The sequence below is a fragment of the Platalea leucorodia genome (genome assembly GCF_965183815.1).
Source record: "Platalea leucorodia genome assembly, chromosome: 16".
NCBI lineage: Eukaryota > Metazoa > Chordata > Aves > Pelecaniformes > Threskiornithidae > Platalea > Platalea leucorodia.
Genome location: NC_138838.1, coordinates 4,080,203 through 4,102,669, shown reverse-complemented (window position 1 = coordinate 4,102,669; position 22,467 = coordinate 4,080,203). Strand labels below are relative to the sequence as shown.

Sequence of the window (22,467 nt, the reverse complement as noted above, 5' to 3'; positions counted from 1 at the left end):
CACCCTTGTTTTACAGGAGAAATGAAAGATCCTGACCCTCCTAGGGATGTGAGGAGGAAGCTGGGCACTGCTTTCTGGGAGCCTGTTCAGTGCTTTCCCATGCATTCCCTATCTGATTTCTTTGTGCTCTTCTCTCCCAGGTCTGTGACGATGGAAGAAGAGGTCCATCATCGAGAAGCCTGAACGGTGATACCAGGACAGCTCTTTGAGACACTGGCAGTACGAGCCTGAGATACAGGAGACAGCAAACATGCTGAAGCCAAGTGGACTTAAAATCCCTGGCAGGGCTGGGAAGCACTCCAGCCCAGTGGGACGGGCATCAGGGACCGCTGCAGCTGCCGTCACCACTGGTTCAAAAGAAGGTAAGGACTTGATTTGGCAGGGGCGTGAGCTGACGCAGGTGATTACCTGGCTTAAAGGCAAAGGCCTCGTGGTGCCAGTGTGCAGTAGGACGTGAAATTCCCCATCTGTACATAGATTGATCGTGAGCATGGATCAAAACAAGTGTAATGGGGTGAGTAAATGGCCTCCCTCTCCCAACTAATGCACAAACCAGGCAGGTTGTGGAGTGGGTGGGAGGCAGATGGATACTCTGGTGTTCAGGGCTGACAGGGAGGGGTGCTGCCTCATGTCTTGCTTGTTTGTGTATGAGTACCTGTACAGACACTAACATTGGAAGAGCTGGTAATAATTAGGGAGATGGGAACCTCACCCATGGCCTTCTTAAACACTGTCCTATAGCCATTCCTTCTGGCCTGTGATAATGCAAGAGTAAGAACGAGGTGCTTAAGGTGATTTGTCCTGTGCTGATTACCCAAATTAGTGCCTTTGAACAGAATCATTTGAAGCACTGGGATTTGAATAATGACTTACCTAGACATACATACACACACTTTACTGTCCATTGATCTCTATCCAGTGTATACGTAAGCTATATAGACTGCCATTACGCAGTTGGAATTGCACTTTTCTGTGTTTGAGTGGGTTTTAATATTAGAAAGACTAATTTCTTCATTTAGTATCCGAATCAAAGATACCGATGTCTCCTTATATCTGTTTGGTAGAGGGAAGCGCAAATTGACAAAGGAAATTCTTAGGATAAGGTTTGTAGGTTTGGCTGTTTATTTTGAAGTTGTTCCCCAGGCCCATTTCTGTATTTCCCCCTTGTTTCTCCTAGCACCCAGCTGTGATTGAGAAAGGAATTTGAAGGACTCCAGTGAATTGACTATTTAGCTACCAGTCGTGAATCTCTCCAGGTGCTTCATGCTGGATTTATAATTGCAGTGTGGCGTGGAATTATTTTCAGTTGATTTTTATCACTTAAATAAAACCCAAATAAGGGAAAAGATCCAAGGCCTTTCTTCCCCTTGGAGGCTTTGCGCAGAGGCGTCTCGGCAAACACGGTCAGTGTGTGTGTTGCGGTATGAAAGAGTTAGTCAGCACGGACGGTCAGCACCGGGGTCCGATGCAGCCTTTCAGCTGAATGCAGCGCTTGTTTGCTGGAGCTTCTTTGTGCCTTGTTCAGCTATAGCCATCTGTCACTGTGATAGATGTGCAGCAAAGCCGGCCGAGCGCAGGCAGAATCTGCACCAAACTGAGTTTGACCTTTGCCTGAGAAGGTCTAAAATGAGTTTTATTCCTGGAAAAATGTGTGTATGGAGAAGGGGAGAAGCCTTGGGATGGTGGGTTGATGCTGTGAGCTGTGCTGCTGCTCCTCTGCCTCTTGGGATGGTGCAGGGGGCTTCTAGGACTCGTGGAGCTGCTGGAGCAGTCGCAGCACTGAGCTGTTCCTACCTGGGAGGTGAGAACAGAGCACAACGGGGCCACGTTGCGTGTGCTTCGTGGATAGCTGCGATAGGGCTTGTGGCATCATCTCTGCTGTCATCCCTAGCATCATCTTCTTGCTCTGCGTCCTGCACAAGAGCTACTGCTGTGTCTATGCGTGGCCTGTACCTGCTCTTCCTCCTGCAAATCTCTCCAAAGGCCTGGCCAGCCCCTCGCTGCCTCCTGCTCTTCTCCTTTCCAATGATAAGCTGAAGTGGTGAGCAAAGCATGTGTCCCAAAATCCTGTTGGCTTGCCGATGTGCCCCTCTCTGAGAGCAGCAGCGTCTGTGCTGGCCGTGGGCCCAGCCGCAGCACAGACAATTGTGAGATTTGGCCTTTGGCAGGGAAAAACTCCAAGGGAAAAACAGTCTTTTTTCTGTCAAAGTGGTTTAATTCGATTTCAGAGCCAAGTGTCCACATCACTAAAATCCTGACCACAGCAGGCACTGACGTAAACTTTGAGGATGCCTGCAGCCAAAGGATCTGGTGGTAGATGGCCATGGAGGCTGGATTTCATTACCTTTCCTGGGATTAATCAGGTCTGGGCCGCAGGAGGGTGATGGAGCTTTGCCCCATCATCACTCTTCTGTCTTGCTAACCTGCATCACTCAACCTCTGGCCTCTAAGCGCATCGCTGCTGTTAATTCATGGCAGTACTGATAACCCAGCTTTATCAAGAGGAGGTAACTGTATGCCAGCCCGAGGGCTGTTAGGGCTGGTAGTGTGCAGTCAGCACCGAGTGCTTTCCTCAGTGTCACGGCGTTGGAGCCTTTCTAACGTACAGAGGGACAATGGCAGAGATGGAGAGGCTGAAAACAATTTTCTTTTGTGTGTTTAATGTGAATACTGCAAAGGGCTCTTTCTGCTTTTCTTCCCTCTTGTGTCACTGTCCAGGAAAGTGCCTTCATGTGATCTATTGGGTGTCTGCTGGGATGGAAAGATCCTCTAAAGATACCAAGCTTTACATCAGGTCTTAAAAAGTTGCGTGAAGGAGGCTGTATGCGAGGCATTTGAGAAGCCCTGTAGAAACCATGAGCTCTGCTCTTTGCTGTCTTTCAACGTTTGCATGAGCTCTGTGAGCTGTGTCTGTGCACTGAGGGTGATTCCTGGGAGACTGGCAGCGTTTGCCTGGCTCCAGGGGGGTCAGAGTGGACTGGATTCTTCTGAACTCCTGTGTTACCTCCACACTTACCTGCCCCTTGCCAGAAATGCCAAAAGAGACTTCTCCAGTTTCTTAGGCATTTGGTGAACCACCTGAGCCCTGCAGCTTGATGGAAGAAAACCAGTGTGGTTTGGATTACAAAATACAGACTGCAACATTGATCTCTATGAATCTGCTACCTTGGGGGAACAGAACTCAAAAGCTTGAAATATAGTTGCAGAAGAAAACCATAAATCTAATCAAGTGCAGAATTAAACTGTAACGATGTACAGTCTGTTGGCTCTGAGCTGTCTCTTGGCTCTGGTAGCCTGGGGCTGGCTCAGAAAGACCCTGCATCGAGGTTATATCTTCCAGATTGGATGTCAAAAGAAGGTGCTCGTTCTCCAGCTGTACCTGAGAGTTGTCAGAGAGCCAGTAGATGCAAATGAATTTTGAAGAGCTTCACACTCTCTTCCTCCTGCCTTCCCATAAGCTGCTCAGTCTTGTCTGCAAAAGTGCAAGTAGAGGTACTTTCCTTTATTCTTAGTCTGGAATACACAAAGATGCTTTGATTTCTTCTTTCTCTTTTCCCCAGCACTCTGTTCGTATTCTTTTGTAGAAAGTCAAGTGTCTCTCATCCCTCTCTCATCACTTTTCCTTTCCCTGGCAGTGGAGATGTACCCTGTTAAACATTTCCATGTACTCTTGACAACTCGCATCTTATGTAGCAGAACAGAGGATTGATGCAGGTGTAAGATGCTCTGTGTTCAAGTGTATATAATTTCACAATTCATGGCTGTAGAAACCACAGAGACCAAACATAATGTAGTCGTAGCATGTGTGACAAGCTGGCTCAGTATATCAGAGTTATTTTTCCTGGAAACTTATTTGGAGTCCCTGTTTCTTACCAGCTCGAGGAGTGTCCTCTTTGAACTTTCCTAGAGTGGAGAGTTATTGTGTCTCCCACCAGAGCTGGCACTTTCAAAGACCGATGAGGTATAAGGGCTTTTTGTGCTGGTATTCTGGGTCAGGTGCATTGGCTTGTTGTGGGTGGGAGCTGCTTTTTTTGTGAAGGAGAGCTGAAATGATCATTTCCACTGAGAGTCAGTGGATTCTTGGAAACCGTTGGCTTCAATGAGTGGTGTCCACGCTGACTATCCCCCTCCCTTCTCTCCCATAAAGCTGGAACAACGGAAAAAATAAGTTCTGCTGCTTTGTGGTAATTATTTTCCTTAAAACCAGACCAAAAATTCATCTCTATCTGTCTCGGGAGAGGATTTTCCACAAATGCATTGGCTTATTTCCCACGCTTCAAGTAAAGAAAGTTACTGCTCTCAACCCCATGTGCAAGAGAGGTTTCTGTGCGAAAGGTGTGGGCTCACTGGTAAAGGGCTCAACATAATGTTGGGATTTCTTGTTACTTACAAAGCTCATATGTCTTGGTTTCTTTCCCACCCTCCTCCTGGAAAAGCCAGCTTTTGCCTGGAGTTGCAAGATGGAGAGAGAATGGAAGCTGTGATGAATGGGTCCACACAGCCCTCCCAGCTGGTGGAACAGGTGAAGGCCGCTGGGAAGGGACGCGTTCACATTTCAGAGTGGTTTTTGTCTGCTCGGAGCAGCATTAGTGTAACTTGGTTAGAGGAGAAAGTTGCCTTTCATGCTGCATTTTGCTGTCAGCTGGCTCTGCCGTTCATTTACAGTGCTTTCTATGGTTCTTAAATCTTTCCTTCAATTAAAGAATTCTGGCAAAAGGGGGAGGGGAAAAAGGAAAATTAGTATTTGCAGATGGAGCTGGGCAACTCTGGGACTTCAGCGCTGGAGGCAAAAAAGCCCAAACCTGTTACATTTTCTGTGAGACTTAAACGCATCCAGTCTGAATCCAGCCTAGATCTTGAATTTTACAGATGGATCCTGTCTTTCTGAACAGGCAGGTGCAAGTATCTGTAACCCAAATATCATATTTAGGCATGGTTATGAGTATCAAAACTGTTTTTCAGCGGGTGCCCAGTTTTATTGCCAAAAACTATACTTTGGTAGCTAAGCTGTACAGCATTGCCAGGAGCCTGGGAATGCCCTCTGATTTTCATATAAGTGTACATACATTATTTGTGATGAAAAATAAATACACAGAGCTATTAATATTTGCTGGCATAATGTCCGCCTTTACAAACACTGTATGATGCTTTTGTTCGCTAAAAATAAAAGCGAAGCGGACTGGAGCGCTCACAGGGCCATTAAAGAGCGCTGGATGACTGGCTCCATAGGGTAATTAAACGAAGTATGTTGTACTGAGGGTTTTGTAAGCCTGAGCTGTGCTAGTTCTTGGGGTAGTTAGTTGTGCTTGGTTGCTGAGGCTGGGGGATAGTTACCGCTGGGCTGCGGGGATGAGCTTTGCCTTGTTCAGGCAGCAGCGGGGACGGGTTCGCTGGGTGCAGTTGCTGAGTTTGCATGAGGTGGGATGCGTGATCCAACCTCAGCGTGATCAGTCGCTCCTAGCGTCGGTGAATAAGGAGAAGGGGCCAACAGAGGGTTGGGCAGACTGGACTCCATGGGTTGCATCCCAGCTCCCTCTTTGTAATTAAGGGAGGTTTCCTTTGAAAATTGTGCAGCATAATCTTTCTATCAGGGTTGAATCTGGTTTTGAGTCTCCTGGGGCAGGGAGGAAGTTAACTTTGTTTTCTGATTTGGTTTCTAGAAATGCAGTTATCTTCTGAGGGCTGCTTCTAGTTTCAGAGACTCAGCAATTCTATATGAATAAGTCTCTGCATACATCTAGGCCCCATCATTAATGAGCTATACCTGCATGAATTCTGCTGGAGGAATCGAAATCTCACCACCACCTTAGCTCCTCTGTAGGATTAGTGCCTTGCTCTTACCTTCGCCAGTGGGAAATCTTCATTCCTTTTTATTTATCTGCAACAGAGTTAACAGCAACATCTTGGTAAATTAACTTGGAAATCAGCGGTTCACCCCTCGAGTTTGTCAGGATTTCGTTGGAGTAAATTGGCTGGATGCATAGCAATAAGAAGTAATTTCTGTTGCCTCTAGGATTATTTTGCAGTAAAACAGGGGGAGGGAAGGTGTCCTTGATGAGGAATTCATGCCTCAGTCATAAGAGAGAGTTTGGGCAGGTTATTCTCAGGTAATCATTAACAGTTTGTCAGTGTCTTAACACAGGCTTTTTTATAAAGCTGTAAGAAAGAGTGCTGAGGCTGTCTGGTTTTGTATCAATCTATTAATTCTCATTCCCAAATAAATATGAAAGACACTAAACTACTGTTTTGTTTGAAACAAAAGAAATGGGATTGTAGTGTCCGGAGCAGCTGATTGACTGGCACAGACATAGGGAGCTAATTCTTGTCTATTCAAAGGCTTTGTGGCTCTTGATTAATATTAAACTTGGGATGTTGTGCACTGGCGAATTGAGAGAAAAGACCCCACATCGTGGGGCCAGAGGCTGCTGTTATTTCTAGCAAACATTTGGTTTTGCTGTTTTGCTTCAGGCCTCATCGGTATTGTCAGCTCTCATCTGAGCGCTGTCCCCAATTAAATCCGTGCTGCAAGCGTGAATGGATATTCCTCGAGTCAGATTAGTGATCATTGCTGGAAATGCGTCATCGGTGTCTGTGAAGTTTGATTAGGTCTTGCTTTATCTTAACGGGTCTGTGTACACAGCATCGTCAGTTCCTAGGGGAACTGGGAGGACGAGGTGCCAGCAAGCATGTTTCAAGGTCAAATGCCTCTGACTACTACGGTATCAGCAGATTATCTGTCAATTAGTAGTAAGAGCTACAGTATCCGTGTACGCACAGGCAGTCATCTGTTCAAGAAGTTATCAGATATCTGAAAGAAAACAAGCGTGTGTTTTCAAGGGCTGCACAGGAAAAACTGCAAATGCGAGTTGCTGGTTGAGGATTGATGCACAGCTCAAAGGGAGAAGCGAGGCTGGGAGGGGAGCTGTGGTGGCTGATGGTCGGTGTGGCTGAGGCGTAGGAACTGCGACAGCCACGGGAGAAGCTTTGCTGAGTGATCGCTAGAGCTTGAGCGCGTTTGTTCGTCACCGCTGTGGGGTGACTGAAGTGCCCTGCGTGCAGGTCACGTCACTGTACAAATCCCCTCGCTCACGGGCAGTGATGCTCTCGTGAGTCCCTGCATGTTTGTGTCCGATCCCCACTGCTGATCCAGAAAAATGTTTTCTGGCATGGTTGTGGACCAACCGTTTGACTGTTTGCATAGGGCTTGTATTCAGCTCTCACGTCCCTTTCATGAGCCGCTCTGTCTGCTGTCCTGCAGTCTGAAATACATTGTGTACTGGCGTTTCTACAGGGTTTTTGGAGGTGGTGGTTCCCCCACCCCTTCCGATTCCCATCTTGAAGAGGGAAAGGACCTTCGGCAGCATTCCTCTCCCAAGGAGAAGTGGTTTGATGCATTCCAAGCAATATAAAGGGGCATTGAATCAATCTTGATTTAATCAGCTTTACAGGTGACATCTAGAGACAACTGAGAGTCTGATTTTAATTGTCTTAATCATTAGATGCTCTTAGAAGGATTTGATATAGTTAATCCTTAATATTCGGTGCACTCGTAGAATGAGATGCGAGCGCACACTGAAGGCATATGGAGGTCAGACGCCCTCCTGCTCTCTCTGTCTGTAGCTCCTCGCAGAACAGCAGGGAAAGAAAATCTGCTTCCCACAGATGTTCAGCTTATGGTGGTTTGGACATAATGAACCAAATCCTATTCAGCCGTGCTGGTGTAAGTCTATAGTAACATCAATACGCTTGCAGTTGCACTTGGAGTACGCTTGGAGTAAGGGTGCAGCTTCAGGGCAGAATCTGCTCCTGCGTGTTCTGCCTCAAACAATTGAACTAATCCTGCAAGAGTGGATTAATCATTAGAGGCCTGAGCCAATATTCAATGAAATCAAAGGAAAGATTCCCTTTGGCATAGATGGATTTGGGATGAGAATCCACAGGATTACAGTGGCATCAGACTGTTGCTACACAGTGTTGGCTATTGGTCTGATTTAGCCATCACACACTGACCCTGCATGTGAGCATCCTCCTTGCAAGCAGTTAAATAAGTGAATTGGACTCCACAAAAGCCTTAAAATATTTAGAATACAGAGTTTTTGCTTTTTATTTTGGGTCCAGTAGGATATTTACTTACTTTTTATAAAGATGCTAGAAAGTACTATCCCGTTATTTTTTTTGTTTTATGCAATGATCTTCTATGCAGTAGTGAGGTCTGTAGGAAAACTCCCATGTATCACAATACTCACTGTAAAATAATAAGAGCTGTCACAATTGGGCTGTCTGTGACTTAAGCAACTCTATTCAGAACACAGTTGATGGTGTCTCTACTAAAAAATGTGACTGTTTCGGCAATGCTGTTTTCCAGCGCAGTAAATGTGTGTCCTCTTGTGCTACGCCTGGGTCATGGGTGGCCCAGAGGATGCAGCAGAGCACGTTACTTGCATGGTCTTGTTTACAGAATTCTTTGTGAGAAAGGAAATATTTATGCGTGGGGATTTTAAATGATTGCAGAGGAAGGCAGTGATGAACTTTGCCATGAGTACCTCTTAAAAACCGAACCTACACCAAGAATTCAGAAATTGCTTTGTGTGATCTAGCGTGCTGCCAGTGCTCTGATTTGCAGGGCGGTGTTACACAGGAGTTAACTGCTGCTACAGGAGTATTCCCAAGCTGCTTTATGCATTCCTGCCAAGCACAAGCTGTAAGTCATTCTCACTTTCTGTAATTATAAGCCTGCTATGCACATATGAAACCTCTCTGGTTAGACGTTCTGAGTGCTTCACCACCACCTGTGAATCCTGGGGCTGTGCGGTCTCCACAAAAGCCTTAAAATATTTAGAATACAGAGATTTTGCTGTTTTTATTTTGGGTCCAGTCGGATATTTACTTACTTTTTATGAAGATGCTAGAAAGTAATATCCCATTTTTTTTTTTATGCAATTGTCTTCTATGCAGTAGTGAGGTCTGTAGGTATTATCTGTGTTTTACACACCAGACAACTTAGGGAACCGGGTCTTGCCCCATGTCATCCTGTGAGCCAGAGGTGAAAGTGGAACAGTTATCCTGGCCAGCAGGTTTTCACGGCCTTTTGCCCTCCCGGTCCTGGCACCAGGAGCAGCAGCTTCCCTCCCTTTTCATTGACTGAAGTGCTGCGTCTGTAAAGATTAGTGCGTTGGTCATTTGGCTGAGGGTACGCAGTCATTGAGGATATAGAGCAATGTCTCAGTCCCGCACTTAGGGTTTGCTTGTCTTATTTCACACTGAAACCTGTACAGTTGTTTAGGATTCACATGCCTGAAGGTGACAGGAGCCTTATGTATTGCTGTATAATTTATTTCGCAGAATTGCTTGTTGCAGAATATTATATTTTGAGGTGTTTGCTCAAAAACACCTGCCAGAAATTAGAAGGGCTTGATGCAGACCTTGAACACAAAATTTCAGATAAGGATGGTATGATGCTGAGAAAATCCTGACCCCAAAAAAGGGCTTGAGACTTCATCCTTACTGCCTGACTGCTGCCCTGGCCAGGTGTGTTCAGAGGATAAAAGCATAAAACTGATCATCTGATGAAGTTCTGAAGAAGTGGCATAAGAGAGAGGGTCAGTTCGCATGTGAATGTCTCTAACCAGTAAGATGTACTGGGATTGGGAGCATACTGTGTGCTCAGGGGCAGTCAGGGGGCCTGGTGGGACCATGTACTGAGATTTTGTACCACTCAGCTAGTCAGCTCCCACAGCTTTGTCCATGACCTCTCACTTCACATTATGCTTTTTTTTTTTTTTTTTTTTCCCCACTGCTTCTCACTTTACCCACCATCACCCCTGGAAGGGTATAATATATCATTTCTGTTGATCACTGAGACTTATAGCTGTTGGGTTTGACATACCTGCTGTGGGTTTGTAAGTTCATATCATAGCTCAGAGGTTTTAGGGTCAGATCTGGATCACAGTCATGTTTTTTCTCAAAAAAAAAAAAAAAAGTCTGCTGCAAATAGGCGATTTGCATTTTCTGCAAACAGTGCCTGTTCATGTACAGCTCATTGCCTTTTGAATTGGATACTTAGCTGTTTAAGCCAGATATTTGGAATAAAGTAGATGACTTGTTAATCTGCTCTCAAATATCTTTTTTATTAGATTAGGCAAAACAAAAACGGCCCAACAAACTCTGCATTCTGCATAGCGTGGATCTGCGTACAATCAGTCCATTGTGTGACCTTCGCAGGAGACGTATACTCTGCACAATCTGCACATGGATCTATGGCTGCAAAAGTAAATGGCTGATGAAGTAATGAATCAAAAGCTGTGTTTCAGCACAGCACAGCCCTAGGGTTGTGCACAAGTTTGCTTGGCAATTAAGAGATGCTGGTCTTTACCTCTCCTGCACTTCCCCTGGGATCCTGGGGATGCTGCAGATGGCCCCTGAAGTGTCCCTCTTTCAGGCAAGTCGGATGGATGATTCAGAGGGATGGTATAATTGTATTGCTGTCATGTTTCTGTTGAGGAGGGGAAAAAACCTACATACAAGATAGAAAGCATGGTGCTTGCCTTTCTGCTGGTACCATCCCAGTGGTTCAATTAACAGTGGCTTAACTCTCTGCTGTCATCCAGGATAGCTGGTTACGCTGAAAACAAGCCTCTCAGCATGCTTATAAGGAGCTAACTATGTATCCTCCTTCATTATTCCATGTCAGGTGTTACGTTTTTGTACTTTTCTCTCAAGACTAGCTTCAGACACGTCATGAGAAAGTACCTTGTGCAGCTGCAGGCTGTGAGCTCTTGCAAAGAGCAATCCCTGTGAGGATTAGCCCAACTCCTGCCAGAGGGAAGCAGAGCAAGGTAATATCAAAAATCCAGAGAAAAGCTTGTGCTTGTACCTAGGAAATGTTTCTGAGGTTCAGAAGGTAGAAATGAGAAGTTGTTATCAGTTAAGAGAGAAAGAGTAGGGAAGATCTTACTGATGTGGTCTGTTGCTGCATGTCTAGCCCTTCACGTGGGGAAGCCCTCCCAGGTGCCAGCAGAGCACTCGCTGCCTGAGCTTGCAGCTTCCAGCTGCACAAATGCACCCCTGGCTTGACTTCAGGGATGCTTTAAGCTTGAGCTGGGGGCACGTGGGCCTCCGAAGTGCTGCTGGTCCCGAGCCGACAGTGCAGCAGGAGCACAGGTATGAGCGGCATGTCTCATCAGCTGTCATGCTGGGCAAAATGCTGCACTACAGTAGAGCTAATCTGACTTGAATGGGGCAACCAGATCATCTGAGCCCTCTAAGGAGGTAAGAGAGGGTTATAATGCTTGTTATATAGCTGGAGTAAGTACTATGCCCAAAGACAGTCTGTGCCGAAGTCAGAGTCAAACTAGGCTCTCTCCTGGTCATTTAACTTTCCTTTCCCCTGGACTGTTAGAGGTATGGCCACTCCGCTTGTGCGTGGCTGCTCAGGTTATGTCCCGTGAGTAAATATCCTGAGTTACGCACACACAGCGACTTCTCCTGCATCGCATTCCCCGTACAGGCTGTTGTTCTTGGAGCTGCTGATCCCCTGGTCCGGCTCTGGTCTGATCATAAAGTAATAATTGCTCTCTTGATGGACCAAGCCAGGCTATTTTTTGGTACATTCTCTTCTACATTTTATTGGTAGTGAGCTAATTCCATCATTTGTGAGTGAATAAGTCAAAGGCCTTTCTTGTGCACCTGCTTGAGCAATGTACTGCTTGGCTGCTCATCTCTTTCAGTTAGTGCCGTAACTGGTTAGGAATGGCACCAGCGTCCATCCAAGTGGGTTTTATATGGGAATGATGCCTGAGCAAAAATCCTACGCTTAAAAAGGCTGTGAAATTTCAAAACCCTGCTGCTTGATTGCTTTTCTGGTGGAGAGAAAGCGCTATGCTTTGCTTGGCTGCTCTTTATAATGTTTGGTACTCAAGATAAATTTCTCCAGTTCAGAAGGTGTCCTGAGACTGCTCCTCTCTCTGTGCTAATGCCAGTGCTCTGCCTGGGAAATCGTTTATAAATGTCTCATTAAAGACCTATGTCTGCCTCCTTTTCTTTCTTTTTGTCATCGGATCAGCTCACTGAGAGCAGCTGTCTTCACTTCCGTAATAGCCGCCCCGAAACCACGCTTGTGCCTTACAAATTCCCACAGCCTAAGAAACCGCGGACAACTGTGCACGTATGTATGTGCTGGGGAGTGCAGACATGGCGGGTTTAGCCTGAGCGCGTTCCCAAGCTTTTCCGTGCTTCTTTGAAAAGAATAGACTCTAAGAAGTTAGCTTTGTGCTAGATTTATAAAGAAGCTGAACATATGGTGTGACTACAGCTATGCAACCAGAGAGCTGGAGACGCGTGTGAGTGCGTACTGGCGATTCAAGGGGAGGTTGTGTTACGTGGTGCGGCGCTTCGGCTCCGCTGGAAGGAAGCTCGCCGCGCGGGGTAGGAGCCATCCCTGTAAGTGTATCTCCCCCAGCTGGCCTTCTCGCTCTCGGAGCCGCCTCATGGGTTACCATCGGACTGGGCTACCCCGGGCTGCTTTCTAACGTTGCTTTCTGTCCTTAAGTCTTTTGGTAGTTGCAATGCTTTGGGCAAGGTAACCCAGTGGGGATATGGGGCTGGGGGGACAGAACTTACCGAATCTTTACTGCTAAGGGCTTGTTTAAATGGAAAACTATATCCTCTAGTTAGAATAAGCTATGGTGAATAAAGTGGATAATGCTTCCAAGTGGAATATTCTCTAGTTGAAGTGATTTTATTATTTATTTATGGAAGAATGAAGCCTGTATTATTCCGTAGTACACCAAGGATTACTTTAGCATAGTCGTAGTTTTTCAAATGTATCTGTGACTTATTTCTAGAGGCAGGGGGTGGCACGAGCTGGGGAGGAAGGCATGGGTGCTTCATTCTTTTTGTCAAACCTGAAACACCCGTAAAATTGTGGGATTTTTGTTTTCATTATTTTCTGGGAAAATAGGCTGCTGCTCCAGAGGTGTGATAGATGGGCCCTGTTTTCAGACTGGAAAATGTTGAATAACGTGTTGAAACATGAATGTTGAAAGAATATACTTACGGTTTCAAAAATAATAATTATGTAAAAATTAAGACTGTAATCTTGAGATGAATAGATCCATCCATATGCTGCAAGTTAATTATCCCTCAGTGAAAGAAACCTTGTGCATTTTCTACTAGTCACTTGCTTCCCTAGTGCCCTGTGCTGCCAAAACCTGTCTGCTTTGCCTATTTTGTTGAATACCATTGTTTATTTGAAAAACTTAATAACAAATATATATTTTTGCTGTTTGTTTCTTTTAAGAATTATACTGGATGTGATATAGCATAGCCAGTAAACCTCAGGGTCCTCCATCCCTCCCGTCTCCAGCGGGCACCAAGAATGCACGTCTCGCCTGTGGCAGAGCAGATTTCGTACCAGTCAGCCTCTTGAATGAGACCTTTATAAGAAAGCCTTTGTTCAGTACGTCTGTTTGAGGTTCAGTGCCCTTCCCAGCTGCCCTTGTGAAGACAAATATCTGCCTCAATGGGCACCTCCTTGCATTCAGTGCAAAACAACTTTGCAGTGGTTCTCATTCAATTTTGATTGCTCATTCATAATTCTCGTTCACTTTCCTGTTGTCGTCTTTTTCTTCCTCCTCATCGCAGGTTTCTTTCTAGGTATGTCTCCTCTCTTCAAAGGAGCTAGAGCCAGTGATGCTGAAGTTGTATTGGATCTTAATATCCACGCCATGGGGGTTATTCCAGGGAACAGCAGGGGCCATAGATTTCCAGGGTGCCAGATGCAGAGCTCGTCTCCGTGCCAGATTACAGCCCCAACCTTTCAGCTTTGAACTTGCAGAGCTTTCAGTCGTTGTTTCCAAGTCAGCCATAAATCTCTTGGGCTGCTTCCTCCCACAATGTGCTGCCAGGCATTCGGCTATTGCCTGCAAAGCATTGCTTTCTCTCGCAGTCACCCCGTCCCTCTCTATTTCTGCCTTATCCTTCAGCTTGAAAAGGCCATGATAAATCTTGCAGAAAACAGCTGCTTCGTTGCTGTGCTCGATAATTTGAATTTGGGTACGGCAGAGTGGACTGGCTTTCACTTGATTGCCAACAACGTCATGTTTATGTAATCCAAGCTGCTTTGAGAAGCAAAGTTCCCTGTGTGGGAACCTAGAAATTGCATGTGGTGAGGGCTCACCATCACCGAGCGCTGTGAAGGCAGCAGGCAGCCAGCCCTTCTCCCACGGGAGACCCCGTCAGCCTGTGTGGCTGCTGCTGCCAGGTGAAGCCCTATCTCCCTGCCTGCGCAGGTGGCAGCTTCTGGAGGTGCAGCAGGTTGTACCAGCTTGTCTCTTGCCTGGTAGACCAGCTACTGTAGTCGATAGAGACTGAGGCTTGGGTCTTTGACAGCAGATGCTCTGGACTGTCCTTCTTCGTTCCCTTTTCTGTAGGGGAAGCTCTAATCAGCTCTGCTCTCCATCGGCTAGTGAATTTCTGCAGTGTTATACTTGGGGATGAAATGGTGTTGCAGCCCCAGAGAGGCTTACAGTAACTGCAATGTGAAAGCAACGGGTAAAAAGCACAGAGGCAGGAGCTGATAGGTGCTTGGTTGTAAAGGCAACGCACTGCTCTTCAACACCTCCAGCTCGTAGTGCAGGGTGGTGGTCTGCTGAATGGAAAAGTATCATCCACCACAAATGTTTGGTGCCCTGAGCACAGGCTGCAGCTTGAACAGGAGCAGTGTCTGACATCCCAGCTGAGACCACGTCCCCATGTCATCACCTGAGCATTGAACCAAGCAGTGAGCCCGGCTGCTCTAATGCCTCTTAGGCTCTTACCTGATCCTTGTGGCAGTAAAAACATACGTTATTCCTTTTAGCTGGCACCCCTGTGGCCAGCGGTGGGGTTTTCCAGCTGACAAAATCTGTCTTGGCTTCAAATGGGAATTACGGTCCCCTGGTCACGGGACTGTCCTGAAGCCCTGCCCAGGCTGGGAGGGAGCAGAGCTGGTACCAAAGTTTTTTGACTAGTTAGTTTGGTCGCAAGGCTGCACATCGAGAGATGCTCACGAGCTGCAAGGCACGCTGCCCTGCCACAGGTTAGTGATATCCATAGCACGGGCCAGTGAGATGAGGATGTAGTGTCTTCAGGTCTTGTGGCAGTGATACTTCTGCCAGGCTGGTACAGCTTTTCTTGCCGGCTAGTGGCTGGGAAGCTTATCAATTGCCATGGAGAGGGACCGCAGCCCGGGAGCGGGCAGGCAATTCTGTGCTGCATGTCAGGCTGTCTTGTGATGCGGTGGGATTTGAAGGTAAAAACCTCTGAAAGTTAAAATGGAGAAGGAAAAAGACCTCTCCTAGGGGTACTGTAAAGTTCTTTGTAAATATCTTGTGTTTTCTCATTTCTCCCTCCCTTCCTGGCATGAGATGCTACTCTGGTATAGCTCTTTTTTTTTTTTTTTTTTTTTTTTTTTTTTTGTCTCTCCCCCCCCCCCTTTTTTTTCCCTTTCTTTTAAATCTAATGTGCCTCCATTTTATCAATTAACTGCCTGTCTCCTGATTCCCATGGCAACACAACAGGCTGTTGCATTTCTGATTCCTTTGGCAGTCGAGGTGCCTGGCATGTGTCTCGGGAGCAGTAAGATTACAAAAGGGTTCTGCAGGGAGTAGGAAATACATGGGCAACACTCACTATGCACTGCTTCTCATGCTAAGCTATTTTTCTCTTCCTCTCCCTCCTCCCCTTTAGAAACAAGTTTCCTTTCCCCTTTGTTTCAATTGCCTGGTGATAAGAAATGAGCAACTGAGCAACTGTGGGAGGTCAAAAGATGTGGAGGGAGTGAGGGGATGCATGGTTTTGCTGAATGTGGATGGTACATAGCTCAAGGCTGGGCATCTCCTCGGGGATCCTGCAGAGAAGGCTGTTCCTGCTGATGCTGCAGAGCAAGTGCTCTGTTCCTCCTCCTTCAACTTTTAGAGCTTACTTGAAGGGGGGGTTTCTTGCCCCTGTACTGTACGAAGCTGTCTCTTCACCCCTTCCTACAGCAGATGTTTCCAAGAGCTGGAAGAGTCCGTCCCCTGTTTGCAGACCTCCTTGTGCTCCCAGGGATTTCCGACACATGGCTTTCATTGACGTGGTAATGAGAGCCATGTGGACAGGCTGAAGCTTCAGTTAAAACCTTTAACCTCTCCAGCTCTCGGCTGATAGGAATTTGTTTGGCTCCTGAAGTCCTGGTGCCCTGTCAGTGTGGGGTACCCTGTCACTGTGGGCCCCTAAAACTGATGGGAGGAGTTTGCAAAAAGGGCCCTGAGCACCAGGTCTGCCATGGTTGTTTTTAATGCATCATGCGTGGGCTTTACGACAGCTAAAGGAAAAACAGAGATTTAGAGTTGGATAAGACGTGCATTTAGTGGATGCTGTGTATGACTTTGATTTATAAGTTGTTGTTCAGCCCTGAAAGCTGTGACCTACAGGAAGACCATTTAAACAGAAAAGAATGAGCCGGTTAATGAACACAATAGGGTTGTAAAGTTGGAAAGCTCAAGTGGAAGAGATCCTGCTTACTGCTTGTTGTGTCTTGCAGCCTGGTCCCAGCGAGAGGGAGGGAGGGAGGAGCTGCTGTTGCAGTCCTGCCTAGCAAGCGAGGTTTGTGTTGGGCAGAGCAGCAGCGGGAGATCCTCCTGGACCAAGGAGGAAAGAGCTTTCCCCATCACTGGCTTCCAGGTGAGCTGCTGAGTTAGATGCCTAATAGCGACATTCAGAGTTCTTGTGGTTTATTGATCAGCATCACCAGATAACGGCAGGGTTGGAGTAGGAAATACTCAGTCTACATTTTCTTGGGTTTGTTTCTCTTGTGTAACTCTGTTCTCAACTTCGTACCTGAGATCTGTACCCTCGCTTTGCTACTAGCGAGTTTCTTGGAACTTGTTGGTGTTTAATTGGGGAGTTTGACTCGAACACGAAGATTTTTCTTCTCCAGAAACAGCAAATCCAAATGACACAGGCATAGACTAGCTCTTTAGCTGCCTGTAGGCTGGAGAAAGCTCAGGAATCCTGGGCACTTGGGTGGCTTTCCCCTAAGCTGTAAGAGCCGCTTGGAGAGCAGGTAGCCCCAGATGTCAGGTCTGGGAGAGCGGTGCCGTCAGCTTTTGGGCTATCCACAGATACTCGTGGGATCGAAGACAAGTTGCTGATCACTACCTTTTGCCTTCTGAAGGGCTGGTGACTAGATACCTACCTGGGAGGATCAGAGCTTGGTCTACTCAGACTACTCTGGATGTTGTCTGGCCATCTAGTTAATGGGTCCATCAGACCTGAAGCCAAGAAGAATGGGTTTAGCTTGATATAGCGACTTTTGGCGTCTCTGAAAACCCAGTGCACAAAAGCCTGTTAGCTGCGCTGTAGGAAAATTGGTGGCTTAGTTATTATTTTATATGTGGGTAATGAAGGTCATGTAAAATAGCAAGTTTCTACAGCATGGCCATAGTGAAGGTGTACCTTCTGGCAGTTCCTCACTTAAATCCTATCTTTTTGAATCATTCACCTCGTGCTAAAGAATAATAATGCTTCTGACTGCACAGCTCTGCTCGGGAGCCTGTAATTAGACTGTTTCCCTGAAATGGTATCATTACTGTAGTTTGGCAGCCCTGCCTGTCAGACAGGCACCTAAAATGAATGGAGTGTATAAAGTCCCACTAAAATTTTGCCTTTATGGGGAACGTGATGTTACACCAAGAGTCCAATGAACTGTTCTTTTTTTTTCCCCAGTCCAAGTCAGTTTTTGAAGGTGTTTGCTCTTGCAGTGAAATACGGTGAGTCTAGTCGTGGTATTAAATCCTGCTGCCTTGTTTGTTCAGCCTTGGGGAGCCTTCCTGCCTTTCTTTGCTTGAGCTTCACTGCTGAAGGGTTTGCTTATCCCAGCCATGTTGCAGAGGCGTTTGTGAGAGCTAACGTAACCTGTATCTTGATCGTTAACTAACAGCCCTAATAAAGACTGCTAGTGTGCTGAAACTCAGGCTCCAGTAGGACTAGAAAAACAGCTTTGATCCTTTTTGTGAATAGAGATGCAGAACCCCTCCAAATTTCTGTGCTTACAGTTCCCTGTACAGTAGGGTTGAATTCGGCTGTTCTGCTTGGCATGTTGCATATGTCTGTTGCAAACACGTCAGCGGCACGAGATCTGTGTGTTACGGCATTCTGCTGAGCACGAAACCAGAATGTAAGTTGTGTTTCTAATTTAATTTTTTTCTCATACTCATGAAAGGAGAGATATACGTATCACAGACGTTGTGTGGTGATAAACCCCTGTAGCTATCTCTGGTTATTAAACTGAAAGACTCTTTTTTCAAATGTAACTTGTTGGTTCCTAACCTAACTGTTTTACTGTCTTGTGCTATTAAACACTGAAATTAAAATGGTGGCCTTATTTTCTGCTTATGGTTGTCTTTATGGTTCACACGGATGGAGCCCTGTTTCCTGTGTCATCCCCCCTCCCTTTTTATTTAAAATCTTTTGTAAAGATCAAAAGCTCTAAGCATCCTTAAAGTCTTTTGTTTTTCAGTTTTTAAGGTGAAACTGGTTCTTGGATGTAATGCCATACCCCTAACGGAGCTCCTTTTGACGTGCTATCTTTTACAAGATTGAGAGTAACACAAGCTTGAAAGTCAGGCATTTGCCAAAAAAAAAAAAAAAAGAAATTAGTTAATGAAGAACATGTGAGGTAGAGGAAGCTTTCAGAGCAGGGCCCAAATGGCAGGAGAAGGCAGCTCAGGGACTGCACCGCATCCCTTTCTCCCAGGGAGCTGGCTGAGCTTTGCCGGGAGCACTGCGGACTCGGTTGCTTTTCAGTTGGGAACAGTATTTATGTTACTGCCCTTTCTGTGCCCATCAGAGGATCGGCCTCTTGAACACGCCCCGTGTGTTGTGCTGTGCGTGCCCTGCGTAGCTAACTTTCTCGAGAGTTGTTCCAGCTCCAGCCCACCAAGCCTGGTGAGCAGGCTGGAGGCCGTTCTGTTCGTAAGAGGAGTTTGTATGCCCATGCCTTAACTGCTGCTCTGTCCTAGTTCAGATCAGGTCCAGACCGGGCAGAGGTACTGCTGTCTTCCAGGAGCCACAAGCAAACTGGTGCAATTGAACCATAGAGATTTGTCAAGAGCGTTGACTCTGGAGTCTAATGAGAACGAAAATACCAATATGAATGCCTCTTAATGCAGCTGGTTTAGCAGAAACTGTAGGTTCTTTATACCATCACTGAAGCACTGGTGCTTTTTTCTTTCCCCTGACATTAGACCTTTAGCAAAGCTTTGAAGTATCTTAGTTTGAGAGCTTTTATGTTCTTCAGGCTTTCTAGGAACTGAGCCTGATCTGTCGGGTCCATTACTTCTGAAAAGAGCTGTAAAAATGGTGCAGGCTGAGCAATAGTGATGGCTGAGGCTGAACAAGTTTCACAGTTCATGTCAGATAAGCACTCAAGTTTGACTTGTCTTTGCAGCTGCTCAGACTTTCTCTGTCAGCCTTGTCTGGCAGCAAATAAAAACTTCTTCCTGAGTGTGCTTTAGGCTTTTCTGGTTGGTGGCACCCAGAAATTTCAGCTTGAAGTTTGGCTGAAAAGTCCAGGTGGCTTTCGTTGAGCGCAGGCTGTGCGGGACCAGGGCTCGCGCGCAGCCCCCCGCACCAGCTGTGGGGGAGAAGCACACTTGGGACCTCACTGCTACCAAGACCTGAGGATGACTGAAAGTCCACGGTATATGACTTGCTGGATCTTATTTTGCAAGCTTATTTTCTCATTCTCTTGCGTGGTTTCTTTTAGGGCTTTACTCTAACCTCCCCCTTTAGCCTTCAGAGTGTTTTAATGAAGTCCATATGTCCTTTTCTTTCGTTCCCCTGGCGCCTAGGCTGAGAGCCTAAACTTTGCTATCGGAGAGTTTGACACTGGGGTCACTGCTAACTCGTTTGCTCGGGTTGTCTTTGTTCCCCTTCAGACACCAGTCACATTTGGCCAGTCCTGGGCATGCTGGAGAGAGCGACCCGGACAGTGAATTTCCAACATCACCTGCAGTATTCCTTCTCCCAGGGCAGCAAAGCATTGCTGGAGGTCTGGCTTCGGCTTGACGGGCTGATGCCGGAATAAGAGCATTCCTTATTGCAGGTTTTATTGAGTTCAGCGGACGGCGTGTCAGCCCTGGGAAGGCTGTGCATGCAGGCGTTTGTGGATGCTTCCTGTTTATGATATAGAGATGCTGTTTAGGTTGAACATACCCCAGGTGTCTGCTCACTGCTGGGTTCTGCTCCAGCAAAGGGCAGAGCAGCTGCTGGGAAAACTGAGTAGTTTGCAGAGGCAGCTGCAGGGTCCCGCAGGAGCCATTAATGCTCTTGGTGGGACTCTCAATGCTTGGACTACCTGTTTGCCTGTATACAGACATGTGGAGTTCTCATAGTGCCAGGTACTAAAACATCAGTGCCTCACTCTCCCTCCTGCCATTTTTTTTTTTTTTTAAATTTTTAAATTTTTCTTTTTTTTTTTATTATTTTTGGATGAAAGGATGACTTTGGCCTCTTTCTTCAAAGCAGCGGTTCATTGGTCTCCTTTTGATCGTTAAGCACTTACCACCACTCCCGTCCTTTTGAGCTTATTCACACTAGTGCAGCCATGCAAAATACCCCTCAGTGCTGTGCTGGGGCTGGGGGTAAGTGGGCGTTATAGAGAGGGATGGAGGCATGGGGTCGGTTCTTTGTTGTGTGCGAGACCTGCAGAAACTGGGCAGTGTACGGGGATTTCTGCGCAGATTGCTTTCCTTCCAAGGAAGATATGTAAGTAATGGGGTTGCTCAGGTTTTAACCTTCACTTAGAGTAAACCTGTGACCTAAGTTGTGGTCCCAGATGTTTCCTTTTTGTAAATGCCCTTTCCTGGTGTTTTGGCTGCTTTTAGGATTTCTCCTCATACCAAAACCTCTTTTCCCTTGATTCACAGGCTCACCTTTACACAAGCAGGGTACCACCTCCACCGCCAGCGCCGAGAAGTCGGGTTCAAAGGTTGCCGAGGTGGGCGATGATTTCCTGGGAGACTTTGTGGTGGGCGAACGTGTCTGGGTAAATGGAGTGAAGCCAGGTGTGATCCAGTATCTTGGGGAGACGCAATTTGCTCCGGGCCAGTGGGCAGGGGTCGTTCTGGATGACCCGGTGGGTAAGAATGACGGCTCTGTCGGTGGAGTACGTTACTTTGAATGCCAGCCGCTGCAGGGGATTTTTACGCGACCGTCCAAGCTGACGCGGCAGCCGGTGGCCGAGGGCTCGGGGAGCGACGCCCCCTCCGTGGACTCCCTGACGGCTCAGAACTTGTCACTGCACTCGGGGACGGCCACGCCACCTCTCTCCACTCGCGTCATCCCCCTGCGGGAGAGCGTCCTGAACAGCGCCATGAAGACGGGCAACGAGTCTGGATCTAACCTCTCGGACAGTGGGTCTGTGAAAAAAGGGGAGAAGGACTTACGGCTTGGAGATCGTGTGCTGGTGAGTTGATCGCGGGGTCCCCCTAGAAAAGCAAAAGACAAGAATTTGTCCCCTCCCTAAGTGTTCCTGGTCAGGTTCAGGATGAGACAAAACGAGGACAGAGTTGGTGGTGAGGTGTGGGACAGAGCGTGGTCTTGGAAGGGGGATGCCTGGACCAAGCAGGCATCGAAATTCGACGTTCACTGTTGTTTGGGATGCTGTGTCTTCTGGACATGTCTTTTGCTTTGATGCAAAACAACATATTCCAGAGCGTTTCTTGTATTGGACAAGTCCTGAGCAGTAGAATGAGATCAGAGAGAGCAACTCAAGCATGGGAGGGAAATAGAAGAAAAATCATTGATTATTATTTTCTAATCTGGTGATACTCTCCATAATGGTGTATATTGGGGCTTTCGAGGAATTTGCAACAGAGTGCCTTGTTGCATGTGGTTGTACATACTCTGCAAGTATTTGCAAGAATCTCCTGGTCACTCCCCTTTTGGTGCTTCGGTTTCTGTATGTTGGATATGACAGTAACTCTTTTCCTGCACAGTAAAGAACTTGCAGTTATTTTTATAAAAGGACAGGACTTTGGGAGAGATCACTGTAATTGATGGATGGGTTTTCTCCGACTTCTGTTGTTGTTTTCGTTATGTAGAAGAGACTACCTGATGACTTTAAGCCAAAATGTTACACTTGTGCTAAGAATGGCTTACTGGAAGTTCGCCCTCAAGCTTGTCGCCATTTGTGTCCTAGCAAAGGAGTAGTGCTTTCAGTGGAGGTGGAGAAGGAAAAGAAAGATATCAAAGCACGGAAAGACTGAGTTTTGTTCTGCAGTTCTGTAAAAGAGATTTTAGTTTTGTTTAGAGTGTATGATATATACTGTGATATCAGATATTGGAAGAGCCAAGCATTTGAGCACAGACCTGTTGCGGCTGTATCCCCAGTAATATCCCTGGATCTAAAAGGTAAAGGTGACTCTGACCGACAGCGATGACAGA

At 46.6% G+C, this 22,467-nt stretch overlaps 1 protein-coding gene across 1 annotated transcript in view; it reads left to right on the top strand.

Annotated features, from left to right (window-relative positions):
• Positions 1-207: 207 nt before the first annotated feature.
• CLIP2 (CAP-Gly domain containing linker protein 2) overlaps positions 208-22,467 on the top strand; it is a 62,552-nt gene continuing 40,292 nt past the window's right edge. Inside the window, exons 1-2 of the mRNA XM_082328691.1 lie at positions 208-362; positions 20,949-21,487. Of these exons, the coding sequence (XP_082184817.1) occupies positions 251-362; positions 20,949-21,487 (651 nt within the window). The 5' untranslated portion in view covers positions 208-250. The remainder of the gene's footprint in view (positions 363-20,948; positions 21,488-22,467) is intronic.